Source organism: Petaurus breviceps, unplaced genomic scaffold (assembly GCF_028583685.1).
Source record: "Petaurus breviceps papuanus isolate PSGF00001 unplaced genomic scaffold, PetGlider_PUasm1.0 90743, whole genome shotgun sequence".
Classification (NCBI taxonomy): Eukaryota; Metazoa; Chordata; class Mammalia; order Diprotodontia; family Petauridae; genus Petaurus; species Petaurus breviceps.
Genome location: NW_027187332.1, coordinates 9,167,244 through 9,182,183, shown reverse-complemented (window position 1 = coordinate 9,182,183; position 14,940 = coordinate 9,167,244). Strand labels below are relative to the sequence as shown.

The 14,940-nt window shown below is 35.7% G+C and overlaps 1 protein-coding gene across 1 annotated transcript in view; it reads right to left on the bottom strand.

Annotated features, from left to right (window-relative positions):
* GPC5 (glypican 5) overlaps positions 1 to 14,940 on the bottom strand; it is a 1,030,830-nt gene that overhangs the window by 942,992 nt on the left and 72,898 nt on the right. The window contains exon 4 of the mRNA XM_069067362.1: positions 3,625 to 3,786. Coding sequence (XP_068923463.1) covers positions 3,625 to 3,786 — 162 coding nt within the window. The remainder of the gene's footprint in view (positions 1 to 3,624; positions 3,787 to 14,940) is intronic.

Here is a 14,940-nt window from a genome sequence, read left to right as displayed (position 1 = left end):
TTATTTGAGGGGTTATTTTAAAGTTGCTTGGAGGGGAATGTTGGGAGAGTCCAGCACGGGGTCCTGGCTTGTGCTGCACCCCAAGTATCTGAACTTTAAATTGTTATATAAATGTTAATGATTTTTGGATTTGAACATATAGTTCTATTGGTGATGATTTTTTGTCTAGCTATGTAATTCAATTGGTGAAAGGAACTTCCTCTACCAATTCAAAGTTAGCAAGCTCTTCTGTAATTCATAATTTTAGAGAGTTAGAGCGGCGTTGCCCATAGTCATCCCATTAATATATGTCAGAAACAGTTTTGAACCCATGTCTTTCTAATGTGAAGGTTAGCACTCTATCTACTACTTGGCAGCTAGGTGGTACAGTGGGGAGAGGGTTAGACCTGGAGTCAGGAAGACCTGAGTTTAAATTCAGCCTCAGATACTTACTCATTGTGTGATCCCTTTTCTGTTCTCAGTTTTCTTATATATAAAATGGGAATAATAGTGGGATACTTTTCCCTTTCCAAAGGAAACTGAAATGATGTCCTAAAAGTATTTTCCCAAAATTTTCTCAGAATAATGTAAAAAAAAAATCCCTTCATCAAACTCACATGAATTATGTTCTAATTAATCTACATACATTCACAACACTTTTATATGGATCCCCAAAATGTCTTAGTGACTATAGAAGCTTTAATAACTTAAAAATACACTAAGAATTTGGGGACACCCCGTATAAGTAAAGTTAGTGATGGGGAAGATACATGCTGTGTGTATAGGTATACATACACACACATACTCTATTTATAGATACAGGTGTCAAGGAAGGAAATATGGAATGTAAATTTGCAGGTTAGTACTAGACTATGATGCCAGGAAATGCGTAACTGGAAGATAATGGTGAGTATTAGTAATATTGGCAAGAAAGATCTGGATTCAAATTTTGCTTTATACATATACTAAAGGGGTAACCCTGAACAAGTCGTTTAACTTCTTTCAGCCTTAGCTTTTTCATGAGTAAAATGAGGATAATAATAGCACTTTCTGTTGTATCCTTTACAAATCTTGAAGCTTCACATAAATAGTATTTTTATTACTTTTTCCTTGGTTTCTCGAGTCTATACTTCATTAGACTGTTAGATCAAACCCCTTCACACTTCCACTCCCTACAGTAACAATGTCAAGCTTCTGACTATCAAACAAAAATGGATTCTCCTACTTCCTTGCCCTAATTTTAATAAAACTGTTTTCTCACCATTATTCTAACCCGATCTAATTCAGTAGTGTGTTTTCTAAGTTATCTTCCTTCTTCAAAGTTACTGACCATTCCCTCTTTTTGGAAACTGCTGTCATTCCTTGGTCCTTAAAACATCATACTGTCATACTATATTCACAACTCTTACACAGGTTTTCATTTTACAAAGCCCTTAAGGTGAGTGTTCCCCTTTATCTAACAGCTCAATTTCAAATATCAAGAGGAGACACCCTGTTTTCCAGAGCTAAGGCCCAGCAATCAAGCCATTCCCTGAGCTTAGCATAACAACAATCCTTTGTGCTCACCCTCTGGATGATCCCACCCTCTGGAAAAAATCACATAATTATCCTACTGCTTTGACCAGCGCCAGGTGTTTCCCGAGCTTGGACAAGCTCAGACAAATACCCACGCTCTGGTCATGAAGTCCTGCTATGAATTAAACTCGTCTCATTGTTACTGTTACCCCTCATTATCAGAGCTATATAGCTAGCTCACTGCATAGCCATTGAGATTTGCCTACTCTAAATTGGTCAGTCTCCCCCACCAGGGGCAGGGCTCCAGCAATGTATCCTTGCTTACAAGCTGTTTTCCTCACTTTGGAATTAAAACTTCTCTTTGATTCCTATCTTTAGCCAGTTCTGTCCAGTTCACACAAGCGACCCTGCAGGAACTTCTTCATTTATAATGTTATTTTGTCAAGATGACACTGCCTTATAAGTAAAATGATCAGTAACAGCATTTCTTTGCAATACTTTAAAACATATCTTTATCACAGAGTATCTAATACCTCTCATACTAATCACAATTCCTGGATAATGACATATTTAGAAATGTCTTTTACCCAAAGATTTAAAATAAAAGCTAATGAAACGTAAAACACTATTCACTCAGACTTTCAAAAGAAAAACATTGAATTTATAACATTTTTAAAATTTGACATTTCAAAAGATTTCCACATTAATACTTAGTAATTTATCACTAACTTCATTTTCTTTCAACTTCAACATTATTCTAAAATTACACTACTCATTCCTTATGAAATATGTCTATTTTTAAGTTAAAACTTTAATCAGCTTTGTGAATTAATCATAGATATAAACAAACCACAAATTATTTAAACTTATTAACATTTATATGCTCATTCAAAAAATGTTGTTGGTGCTCATAATGTGTTAAACCAATGCAATAATTTTATATGAAGTGTTGTACAATGTATATATTTACATGCCTGAGGTTCATAGAATAACTAATGTTTTATAAAAACAAAAATAAATTAGTCAATTATTTTTATTGCAGCAATGTGAAATTTTATAGAAGAGATTACTGAAATAAGAAACATTATTTCTTTTATCCTGCCATACAATTTTATAACACATTAATTTTTGTATTTTAATATATCATTAGAACCAAGGGAGTCAAATAAAGAAAATAACAATGGTAAGAGTTCTGCCTTTAAGCTTAATCCCAAAGCATTCAATCTATCTCCCATCAGTGGCAATCATCAAACATTCATATATCCCAGCACATTATTATGCAGACATTCTAATGCTCTTTTATTTGAAAATAACATCAGAATAAAGCAAAAACATTGGGCGAATGTTTTGTCTAGTTTCATTTTTAAACATGTAATCACTAAGCCAAAAATATTGGTTCTGATGATGAAATATTATCATAACACTCCCGAGGTAAAGGCATGCTTTGACAACTTTCCTTCTCGTAAATACTAAAAGAAAAATTACTGTGCTGTTAGCAATGGCTGCATAAGCATAGCACCCCAGGGATGCAAGCCTGGAATCAGTCAAACCTTAAATCATTCATTCATGCAATATGCTTATTGAACACCTACTGTGTACAAGATCGAGTGTTAGCTGCTATGGAAAACACAACTATGAATCTGCAATGTTCCCTACCCCTGAAGATTTATAACCTATATCTAATGTAATGCTGTCCCATGAGACCAAGCATGGTTGTGGACTGGTCATAGAATTCAAGAGCTTTTCTGGGAAGAAGAGATTCTTTCTGCATACCCTTGTACCCGGGGTAGTCAGATACTTTTAAGAAGGTTTCTGTAGGTTAGACCTGGGGGAGCTCAAGAATTGAAATGCTTCCCAGGATTACTTAAATCACTGGATTCTGGTTGGAGAGACTATATATATAAGATCAGGTCACTCAAGTCTAATTCAAGCTATATTAAATTCAGAAAACACATAAATCCCAAACCAAGGATGGACAAAAATCTTACCATGACCATAAAGGCCAATTTATTACTCAAGTCTACGGAGTTATTTGTACATACTTCAAGAGGTATTTTCCAGGCTCTTTCTATGACCAAAAGATATAATAACTTTAGATTAAGCTCCAAAGGAGCTCCAGGAGATACTTGCCTTGAAAAGCAGCTGCATTGCGAGATATTAGGAATTTTAATGTAGAACTTGAGGTCTGAAGGACTTGCTGTATATCCTGCCGTGCTGCAATTTGATATCTCTCTTCCATCTTTTTAGTACAGCAAGTAGGATTTTTGGATGTGCAAACCTGAAGATCAGGACCTGGAACATGGCAAACATTTCATCATCAGAATTATTAGAAGATATCATTACCAAATACTGTTAGGGGAAAAAAAAGGCAATGACTTTAGTAAACCATCCATCCACTGGGCAACCAGGGCCAACCCAGCTGGCCACCTGCCCTAAAACTGCAACTTCTTGCCAAGAATATCAACTAGCCTATCCTTTTATCTCCACCTCTATATACACATACACCCCCAGTCTCCAGAGACCATCCATGGCAACTAAGTGATCGAGAAGACTGATTTGTTGTATTTGGAGTCAGAAGACCTGAGTTCAAATATTGTTAGATAGTACCTGTAAGTCTGTCTCTCTCTCTGTCTCTCTGTTTCTGTCTCTCTCTGTCTCTCTCTCTCTCCCCCCCTTCCTTCTTTCCTCCCTCTTTTTCTTCCTCCCTCCATTACTTTTCTCATCTGCAAAATGGGAATAACAACAATAGCACCTACCTCCCAGGGTTGTTGAAAGGATTAAATGAGACTAACATGGAAAGCACTTTGCAAACCTGAAAGTGCTTTTTAAATGCTAGCTATTATTATGAGGAAGTTTAGCCATTCACATTTGGCACTCTGCCTGATGTTGAGTGGTCTCCATTAGTAGGTGAGTGAAAACTCACCTTACCCACTATGTTTAGCCAGAGGCAAACCAAGCTATAAGGTCCTTACGGATTCTCAAAACTCCCCCCAGGAAAGCAGGGTTGGTGCAACACAGGCCATCTGCTCTGCCCTCCTTTCTCCTTTTGCTCTTGCTCTGGGACCAGTAATCAAATTAATACAAGCATTACTACTAAAAGAGCATGTCAATCAACTGCTCATGACTCTCCAAACCAAACTTAATTCCCTGGACTCATATTCCCAGTACATAGTAAACACTTAATTTTTTTTTCTTTCATTCATTCATTCCCAGTACTTCTGGGAAGGGAAAGAAACAAATCCTCATTTGGCAATAATAGCTACTTCTGTGAACTGCTTCCATTAGGGAACATGAAATTTATAGCTTATAGAAATTTCAGATTCCCTCAATCATCTATTTTTAGTAAAATAATTCTTACTATAACAAATTAGTCATATGCAGTAGTGAAAAGTAAAGTGGATTTGAATTCAGAATTATCTGGGTTTGAATCCAAGCCCCACCACATAGTACCTACATGGCCTTGGGCAAACCACTTGATCTTTTTAAGACAGTTTCCTTATGTGTAAAATAATAATACTTGTGCAACCAAATTCTTAGGGACTTATGACAATAAAGAAGGGACTTGTGTAAAGCACTTTTAAAACTATAAAATAATTTTAAATGTAAGGTAATATCCAAAAACTGAAGCCCATTTTTCTTGTTCAGAATGGGATTGAGAAATTTTTAGAGCTCCCTAAAATCCCTTATTCCATAACTTCTCACTATCACAACACACTCCTTCTTCCTTGCTTTTTTAAGGAAAGAAATAGCTCAACTTATGGTGCTAAATGCCTTTGAACTCATCCCTTACTGTCTCCTACAGCAATCATCCATATCCTCATGAATCTTTTATTTCTCTCTCTCCACTGGCTTCTTCCCATTTATCCAACATGCTTAGATATCTCCATTTCCTTAACAAAAAAAAGAGCCTTTTTTTGACCCTTTGATCCTATCCAGTAAAAGTATTATCTCTATTTCCCCCTTGATGTCAAACTTCTTTAAAAGAAAGTATGTGCATTCTAACCCTCCACTTCCTTACTATACTCTATTTTCAGTCCTTTAAACTATACTATATGTTCTCCATCTCCATTCCAGTGAACATTCTCTCTAATGTCACCAATGGATTCATCATGTATTTAAGTGACTTTTTTTACAATCCTCATTCTCCTTGACTACTGGGATTTGACACTGTCTCCTGTCTCCTGCATCAGCTTCAAGAAACACATTCCTCTAGCTGTGCGACCTTGGGCCAGTCACTTAACCCCAACTGTCCACCAAAAAGCAAAAAAAAATAATAATAATAATTAATTAAAGAAACACATTCCTTAGACCTGGTACTCCTCTTACTTCCCTACATATTTTTTCATCTTGCATCTTATCCTTTGGCCAGCTTCTTAAAATGAATATTCCTTGAAATTCTTTTCTCTCCTTGCATTTTTTCTTGGCAATTTCTTTCACTTTCCAAAAATCCAACCACTACCTCTATATAAAAGACTCCCCATTATTTTTTTTTTTACTTCTAGCCATGACTCCTCTCTTCTGGAGCATTAGACCCTTATATCCAACTTGCTATGCTATGTTGCCAGAGGTTGCAACAGCACCTTCTCAGATTCAGTCCTACTGATCCTATCTTTGAAATGTTTCTTTTATTGTCCTTTTATCATCTCTATTTCCACTGCCACCATCCTTACAGAGGTTCTCATTAAAATTTGTTGGGAGTATTACAATAGTCTAACATGACTTCTTCACTTCATTTTCTCTCCCTCTCATCCCTCTTTCACGTTAATAACAAATTTTCTCTTGACCTTCTTAGTCATAGGATCACTGAATTATATAGATCTATGGCTGAAAACAATCTCAGCCATCACCTTGCCCAACTCCTTTTTAAAATGAGAAAACTGAGGCCCAGAGAGGTTAAGTGATTTGACCAAGATTAAGTAGTAGATAAGATTCACTAACTCAGGTCCCACGACTCCAAGTTCAGTGGGAAAATGCAACACCCTCTCCATTGTACACCACTTCCTCTCTTCATAGGATTCTAACTGTAAAGCTAGAAGAGGCTCCAAAGGTCAACTGAATGAATCCTCCTCGTTTTATAGATGAAGAATTTGAGGCTCAGAAAAGTTAAGCCCAAAATCACACAGGTAGCAAGTGACAGACCAAAAATTTGATCCCAAGCCTTCCAACTCTAAATCCATTACTTCTCTCCACTATACCACATTGCTTGCCCTCTCTGTGTCTCTCCTCTGCTCAAAAACTATAATAATAATAAATACTCTTATTGGCTCCCTATGATGCCTATCAAGGAAAAGTTACAATCCTTAGTCTGATCCTCAAGGACCTCCACAATCAAGTACCTTCCTATCTTTCCAGTCTTGATTCATATTATTCCTTCTACATATTCTGGGCTCCCCATTTTCCTACCATTCTACCTTTGCTGACTAGATTACCTTCCTCCACCCAACTCATTTTCTTCGTAACCACATTCCTACTCAGACACTCACTAAGCCAATTCAGATACCAAGTCCAGGAAGTTTTTCCTGATGTATTTATTGTCAGTAATGACCTTCTCCATCCCCACTTGAGCTTTAAGTAGTGCACAAACACACATATATATGTGTATGTATGTACATATGTATATGTGTGTTTAACTATAAATATTATGTGAGTTTATAGGAAAATTAGTTGAGAATCAACAGTAATTCTTTCAGCAAACATTTTTATAGAACATTGTGCTAGAGAGCAAGGGAGGTACATTTATATAACGTATGTATATACATTGTGTATATAATTGGTATAATGTATTTATAATATAAAAATATTGTACATATAATAATGTAAATTTTTATAATGTAAAATAAAATTTATTATGCATGTACATTGTGTATATATTTCTATAACGTACATATGTGTATTATATGTGTAAATATATTTGTATATAAATATATTAAATAGTTCTACATATATGTATATGTACACATACATATAATATTGTAGTTATTTGCATGTCGCATACCTCTCTACCTAATTATAAGCTCTATGAGGGCAAGGCCTATATTTTATATAAATACTATACCTCCCTTAATCCTTAGCACAGAGTTCTATACACAGTAAGTGGTTAACAAATGTTTGTTCAAAGAATTGCTTGTTAATTTTCAGCTAATTTTCCTACAGTTTAAATAAATATCTTTAAATTTCTATTCACTGGTTGTGTTGCTCAACTCATAATTATCTTTACGACTTTCTCTGCTGAAACTTGGGTCTCTGATACTTCCATTCAAAAATAGGGCTCAAAATAAAATTTTGTTTTCAATTTATTAATTGTACCATTCAAATAAGTCTATGTTCTTGTAACATCAGGTGATATAGTGAAAAATAATAGTTATAATGCTACCTGCTGTAACATTTATAAATATTTCATAGCTCTTGACCTTTGTAAAACACTCCAATACTGTCATTTGCTATTTGTCTATCTTAAACTATAACTGAAAGCATTAGAAATTATTATCTTGGCACTGTTAGCAGGAAGTAGAGGCCACTCTCAAAAGCTCTGATCTAGTCAGGGTCAGTTCTGAAATGGCAGAGAAAGGTTGGAATGAAGAGAAGCAGATGTGACCAATTTTGTGGGACTCTTCCTACTTTTTGTTCCCCAAGATCCAGGGTTGTCATGAGTTTAAGAAAAAAACTAATAGTAGAGGAAATGCCATTGTACTTTGAGCATCCCATGAGACCAAGAGCCATAGTTTTTCTTTTCAGGCCTACACTACCACAAAAGGAAAAATATGTATTTCATCCAGGGGTGGGGACTCTGCAACCTCCTTGAGGCCATATGTGACCTTCTAGGTCCTTGGGTGTAGCCTTTTGACTGAGTCAAGTTTTACAGAACAAATCTTTTGATTAAGGGGATTTATTTTGTGACCTTTGAATTAAGTCAAAGGGCCACACTTGAGGACCTAGAGGGCCACAAGTGGCCTCAAAGTCACAGGTTCCCCACCCCGGCATTGAATTAAATACAAGTCAAGAAGCATGTTTTTCAAATCCAAGAATACCCACTTTCTCACTCATGCAGAGATTTCCAAATCAATGTACAATCTGAATTTGCCTTCCGTGGATAGTTCTAAAAGTTTTTATCACCCTCCCTCATTTTCAACAAAAGATATTTAACTGTGCCTTCAGAACCAATCTTTTTTCCTTTTTTTTTTTGGAGGGCAGTTGGGGTTAAGTGACTTGCCCAAGGTCACACAGCTAGTTTTTGTGTTAAGTGCCTGTGAACTCAGGTCCTCCTGACTCCAAGGCCGGTGCTCTATTCACTTCGCCACCTAGCCTCCCCAAACCAATCTTTTTTCTTTCCAAATTAACAGGGCTAGATAAGTTGATAACCAATGGATGTTAATGAGTAACTGTGGCAAAAGAACTCCTTCATTTTTTCAGGCAGCATATATATTTTATAAAGGAATTTCCATTTCAAATTTCATGACTTTTGCTTATTTTCCTCCTCACTAACACAAGAGTTCTAGTGAAGAAAAGGGGGAAATGCAGATAATTTGGGGAAATTACTACTTCTTTGATGAGTAAAGCAAAAATTGTCAAGGGAAAAATTAGCTATTAATTCAAATTTTCTGTAGGGGCTGGTGATGGTAAGACTGCATAGTGCCTTGTACAGAAGCAATGGCAACTTCTGGAAACATAGATATGTTATATGAGCTATCTAAAGATTACAGACTTGTATTTCTATCAATATAATCATTACATATGCAACTTAATTGTCCAAATTCATACAACCTAAGCTAAGATCATCTTGGATGACTTTCATATTCATACTCACACTAATTTTTCTCACATAATCTTTCCAACTCCCTGACCTCCCAGACCAATAATGCCCAGCTGATGCATTATTGTTATTCTACCTAAGCCGCACACATAGAAGATCAAACTTTAGGCCTTAGCATCACCAAATGCCTCCACCTTCAGAACAGAACTCTAAAATTCTCCTCTCTCCTAAACCTTTTCTTTGTCCCCACTGAAACATCTGGTCCTTGTCTTTCATCCTGTTCTCTAAGGTCCTTACCCTTATTAGACTCTTCTTTCCTCGTAATCTCAGTCCCATGGTTAACCAGTCAAACAAGGCACTGTCCTCAACCCCTCAATTAATTGCCCCTTTGTCTTTCCATTATCCATATTCTTCTCATTTTTATATCCTGTTTATTATCAGCTCCCTGCCCTCCTCCCATCCATCTTCCTCATTCTTACCTCTGTCACCAGTGAATATGGCTAAAGTACATCAGATCACATCATACAAATTGGGCCCACTACAAATTTATATTATTTAACCTTAACTTATCCTTCAGAGATGTAAAGAAATCCTTAAAAGCTCCTCTGATTAAAGATTTACCATATATTCCACAGGGATTATTCCAAGCCTTCTTCTTCTTAAGACTCCAGTCCTTCTGCTAAACAAATGATCTTACTTCCAACTTCATTATGCAGTGTAAGCCATCTGTGGTGACCACCTTCACCTTCTCTACTCTACACCTCAGAACTCCTCTTTATATTTACCTTGACATCAATGCTCTGACATCAGAGAATGAGATAGCCTTCTTCCTTATCAAAGTTAACCATTCTCCTCATGCCCTAGAACTGATATCCCTGGTCCACTGAATCTATCCCACAATCATTCTCACTCACATTAAATCTCTCCCTTCTTCTTCATTTTCCATTGACTACAAATATATTCATTTCTCCTCTAGTCTTAAAAAAAATCAACATTTGGTTCTCTCTCCTCTCTACTTTTCATTAGACCTTCCTCCAATATCTTTTTTTTATCTATTTCCTTATTCACCCCCATTTACTCCTTGATCCCCCTCTAACAATTGACTTCTCCATTCATTAAAATGGCTCTCTTGAAAGACAAATTAAAACAACTCTGAAATATCAGTTCTCACCTAGCAGACTGGCTAATATCACAGAAAAGAAAATTATTAATGTTGGAGAAGATGTGGGAAAATTGGAACACTAATGCATTGTTGGTGGAGTTGTGAACTCACCCAATCATTCTGGGAAATAATTTGGAACTATGCCCAAAGTGCAGTCAAAATATTCCTATCTTTTGATCCAGCAACACCACTGCTAGGTCTGTATCCCAAAGAGATCATAAAAAAGGGGAAAGGACCCACATATACAAAAATTATTTTTAGCAGCTCTTTTTATGGTAGCCAAGAATTGGAAATTGAGGGTAAGCCTATCAATTGGGGAGTGGCTGGACAAGTTATGGTATATGAATGTAATTGGATACTATTGTTCTATGAGAAATGATAAACAGGCAGATTTTAGAAAAAACCTGAAAAGAATTATATGAACTGAATGCTGAGTGAAGTGAGAAGAATCAGGAGAATGTTGTACCTAGCAACAGCAACACTGTATGATGATCAGCTATGGATGACTTAGCTCTTCGCAGCAACACAAAGATCCAAGACAAGTATTAAGCACCCATGATGGAAATGTTATCCACATCCAGAGAAAGGACTATGGAGTCTGAATGCAGATCAAAGCATACTATTTTCACAATTTTTGTCTTTTGTTTTTTCTTTCTCATGGTTTTTCCTTTTTGTTCTGATTCTTCTTTCACGACATTAGTAATGTGGAAATATGTTCAACATGATTGTATATGTATAACCAACCTATATCAGATTGCTTGCTGTCTTGGGGAAGGGGGAAGAGAGGGAACAGAGGAAAAAAATTGAAACTCAAAATTTAACAAAAACAAGTGTCAAAAACTATCTTTACACATAACTGGAAAAAAAAAACCAAAATGATACTAAGGGAAAAGGTCCTCAGGACCATGCCTGCTACATTCCCTCCCCCCCCCCAAAAAAAATAGCCCCAGAGAGAATGGAGAAATACTGCTTGTTAATGTAAATGCATGCTCTCATATCTTTGAAAATATGAACCAAAGAGTCTAAAGCATAAATAACTACAAAGCATAAGATGCAATAATTAAGAATACCATAAATTATACTTGGATTTTTCAAGAAAAACGTTAAATAGCATTCAGAAACAGATTTATTTCTAATGTTTTTCACTGTATTAATCTAGTACTAAAAGAAATTCTTATGATTAATAGCCATTTTTACATTTTTATATTTTAAACAATAAATAACTTTACATTTGTATTCTGAAATTAATTATCTTATATATAACACTGAAGTTATTTGAATTTCAAGTAGTCAGTCAACTTAAATTGAGGAGTTCAGAAGCCAGAACTAATTGTTTTCCATTTAAGGGCTATTTCATCAAAGTCTCTAAAGGGCACAGCCCAATGTCAATCGCAATTCAAAAACTTGGCAAAGGTCAGTCATCAAAAGCAATCACATTCACCATTAACCACAATAAATCGTGAAAACAACATTTTAAAAAGAAGAAGGGAAGAAAAAATAACCAGAATTGGTTCTTCCAAAGGATGCTTGCCTGCTAGGTAACCTGGGATTCTTATATCTTTCAGAAATGGGAACAGGAATGTTGAAACACCCTTCCCCATTCACACTTGACCACTCTGGTAAGTGGTGTGGTAATCTACTACAGTGACCTATGGGGAAGTCCATACAACCATGACTAGTACTTTTTAGAGTTTTTTCTATTTTTCCCTCATGTATACAAGATCATAAATTAATTTCTGCCATCCAATATCAGAACACCTATCATAATTATGCCCTTTTTCTCTTCTTTTAAACACCTTTCCCATACTTTAGGAAAACATACTGTGATGAAATGTAGGTGAAGTATTATATATTTAAGACAAAGACTTTTTAACAAGATAAATACCATTTTCCCTCCAATAGATGGTCACAGCTCCAAAATGGATCCTACTAAATAGAAAGAGAGGTTATAAGTGGAAAAAGCATGGAAAGGAAGGTTCATCTCATGCCCCTCAGTGTGGGAAAGCACTATGAACTCCAAATACCCATGTACTCAACATTTACTCATCAAAGGGAACGAACTATGAAGAACATATAGGCTCTCTAATTCCATGGTTGGCATAAAGGCAAAAGTCCTCTCCTGAGTGTGTAGAGTACCTTTATTGATCTTTGGGTCACCATCATTACAGTGGTCCAGCTATAGATGGAACATTAGTATATACATGGGACCACCTGATGTTTTCAAGACAGTGACCTATTAGGAGTTAATGATCTGTACAATTCCCACAGTGACAAGATGGTCTTGATATGCACCACGGGTAATAGGATAGTTAGCCATATCTTCCATCATCCTGAGTCTTCTCTTTGTCATCAAAAACATGCCTGGTCATATACTCCATATGCCATTATCACAAATTGACTATATCTACATTTTCACTGCATAGGTATCCCCCAACCGCTCTTGACTCTAACCTTTACTCCAGAGATTTAGAGCCTAATCTACCCAAAAAGACTTCTAAAAATGAATTGAAATTTTTATCATTTTCAATTTTTATTATATATTTCTACCCATATTTCATATGGTAAAGCAATTTTGGCTTGTGAAACTATGGCCTCAAAGGGCAGGACACATTTCCAGATTTTTTCTGATCACTTCTAAAAATGAAATGTACGAGACCACTAAAAGTATTATTAAGGTGAAATAATTTATTTCAAACACCTAGATACAAATCTTTAGGGCCCACTCCCTAGAGTGGATTTGATCAACACTTAAATTAACACAATAGTATAAGAACCTCCAACAGAAAATAAGCCCTATATGCCAGCTCTATGCTTTGAAATACATCAACTAACATTGAAGAACACTCCCATAATGATTTAAGGAAAACTTGTTATGGAAGAAGGGAGAATACAAAACAATTTGGTACTTTTTCATACTCTATTTTTACTCTATAATATAAATTTAAAAATCAACACCTCTGATTCAGAAAATTTAATGATTCAAGTGATATGTGAGGTAATGGTTTTGAATTAAGGTTATTTAAACAGATTAAGGCATTGAGTTTTTGTCTCAACAAGCTCTAGGTAAAAATAAGGTTTAAAATCTTCTTAAAAAGTCAGATATTTTTCTACCCTGAGTTATATTAAAGTTTTATAATAAATGTGTGGGGTGGACAGCAAGGATAATTCTGTTTGCGCATAACAGTATACTTCCAATATGACAGTGTTAATTGTACAAAGTCATCTTATCCTACAGAGTGCCTCTTCAATGAGATCCCCTACAACCCATCAAAATGATTCAGCCAAAAATCCAATGGGAAAAGTAATGGATGAAGAACGCCTATTGTCTATTCTGTGATATATACACTTGGATGTTGAGTTAGGCCACTGATGCACATATCTTGAAGCAATACAGATGTATCCAAAATTAAATGAGGAAAATAATGCTAAAATACATGTAGGAATTTGCCCAGTACTTCCAAAATCCCAAGCTGCTCCCTGACACAAAACTCATTTTTAACACCAAAATTTTTCTAGTGAGGTTATATGGCTACAAATTAGGAAACACTAAAATCTAGGGAAAATCAACATTGAGATTGACCCAGAGGAACCATTAATAGGCTACAATGAATTAGTTGCAAGAAGTGAAATAATAAAAGATATTATCCAAATAACAGGTGCTTAAAATAGTAAGTGGACCAATCATATAACAAGAGCAAGGGATAAGATCTAGAACCAACATGTCACATTGGTACTCAGAGAATGAGGAGAAGAAGGAGGAGGAGAAGAAGAAGAAGGACAAAGAAGAAGAAGGACAAGAAAGAAGAAGAAGGAAAAAGAAAGAAGAAGAAGAACCAGAGCAAGATCTATAAAATGGTAAGGAGTTTCTCCAGAGAAGATTTATGGAAAGATAAAGATAAGACCTACAAAGGATGAAAAAATATGGACTGACCTCAATAAGTATCATTGAAGAAAATATTCTCATTGAAGAGATCACAGATGCCTTAAATATTGCAGTACAATGTATTTCCTAATAGAGAATTTAAACTTTAAAATTTTCCACACTCTAACTCTCAAATGATAGGATGACCTCATTTTTTGCTGGCAAGTTCCCCATTTCCTCAGAATTTATCTCCTATGGTTAGAAGCTCTGATAAGTCATCAGCATCATTTAAATATTGGGAAATACTTAAGAAAGATCCTGCCACAGATGTTGTGGTAGTAGGAGGAGGAAGAGGAGGGGGAAGAGAATAAGAAGGAGGAGGAGGAGCAGCAGCAGCAGCAACAGCTAGTATTTATATAATGCTATAAAGTTTGAAAAGTGCTTTACTAATATCTCATCTTATCCTTGCAACAACTGTGGGAGGTAGATGGTATTATTATCCCCACTTTCTATATATGGCAAAGAGGTTACCTAGAGTCATGAGCTCAGGTCTTCTTGACTCCAGGTCCAGCTTTCTATTCACTGCACTATCTAACTATAAACTATATGCTAGTTAAATGAGGGAATGGGGGAGGGGAGAAGGTTGTTTGTACTAATATTTGACCACAGTGA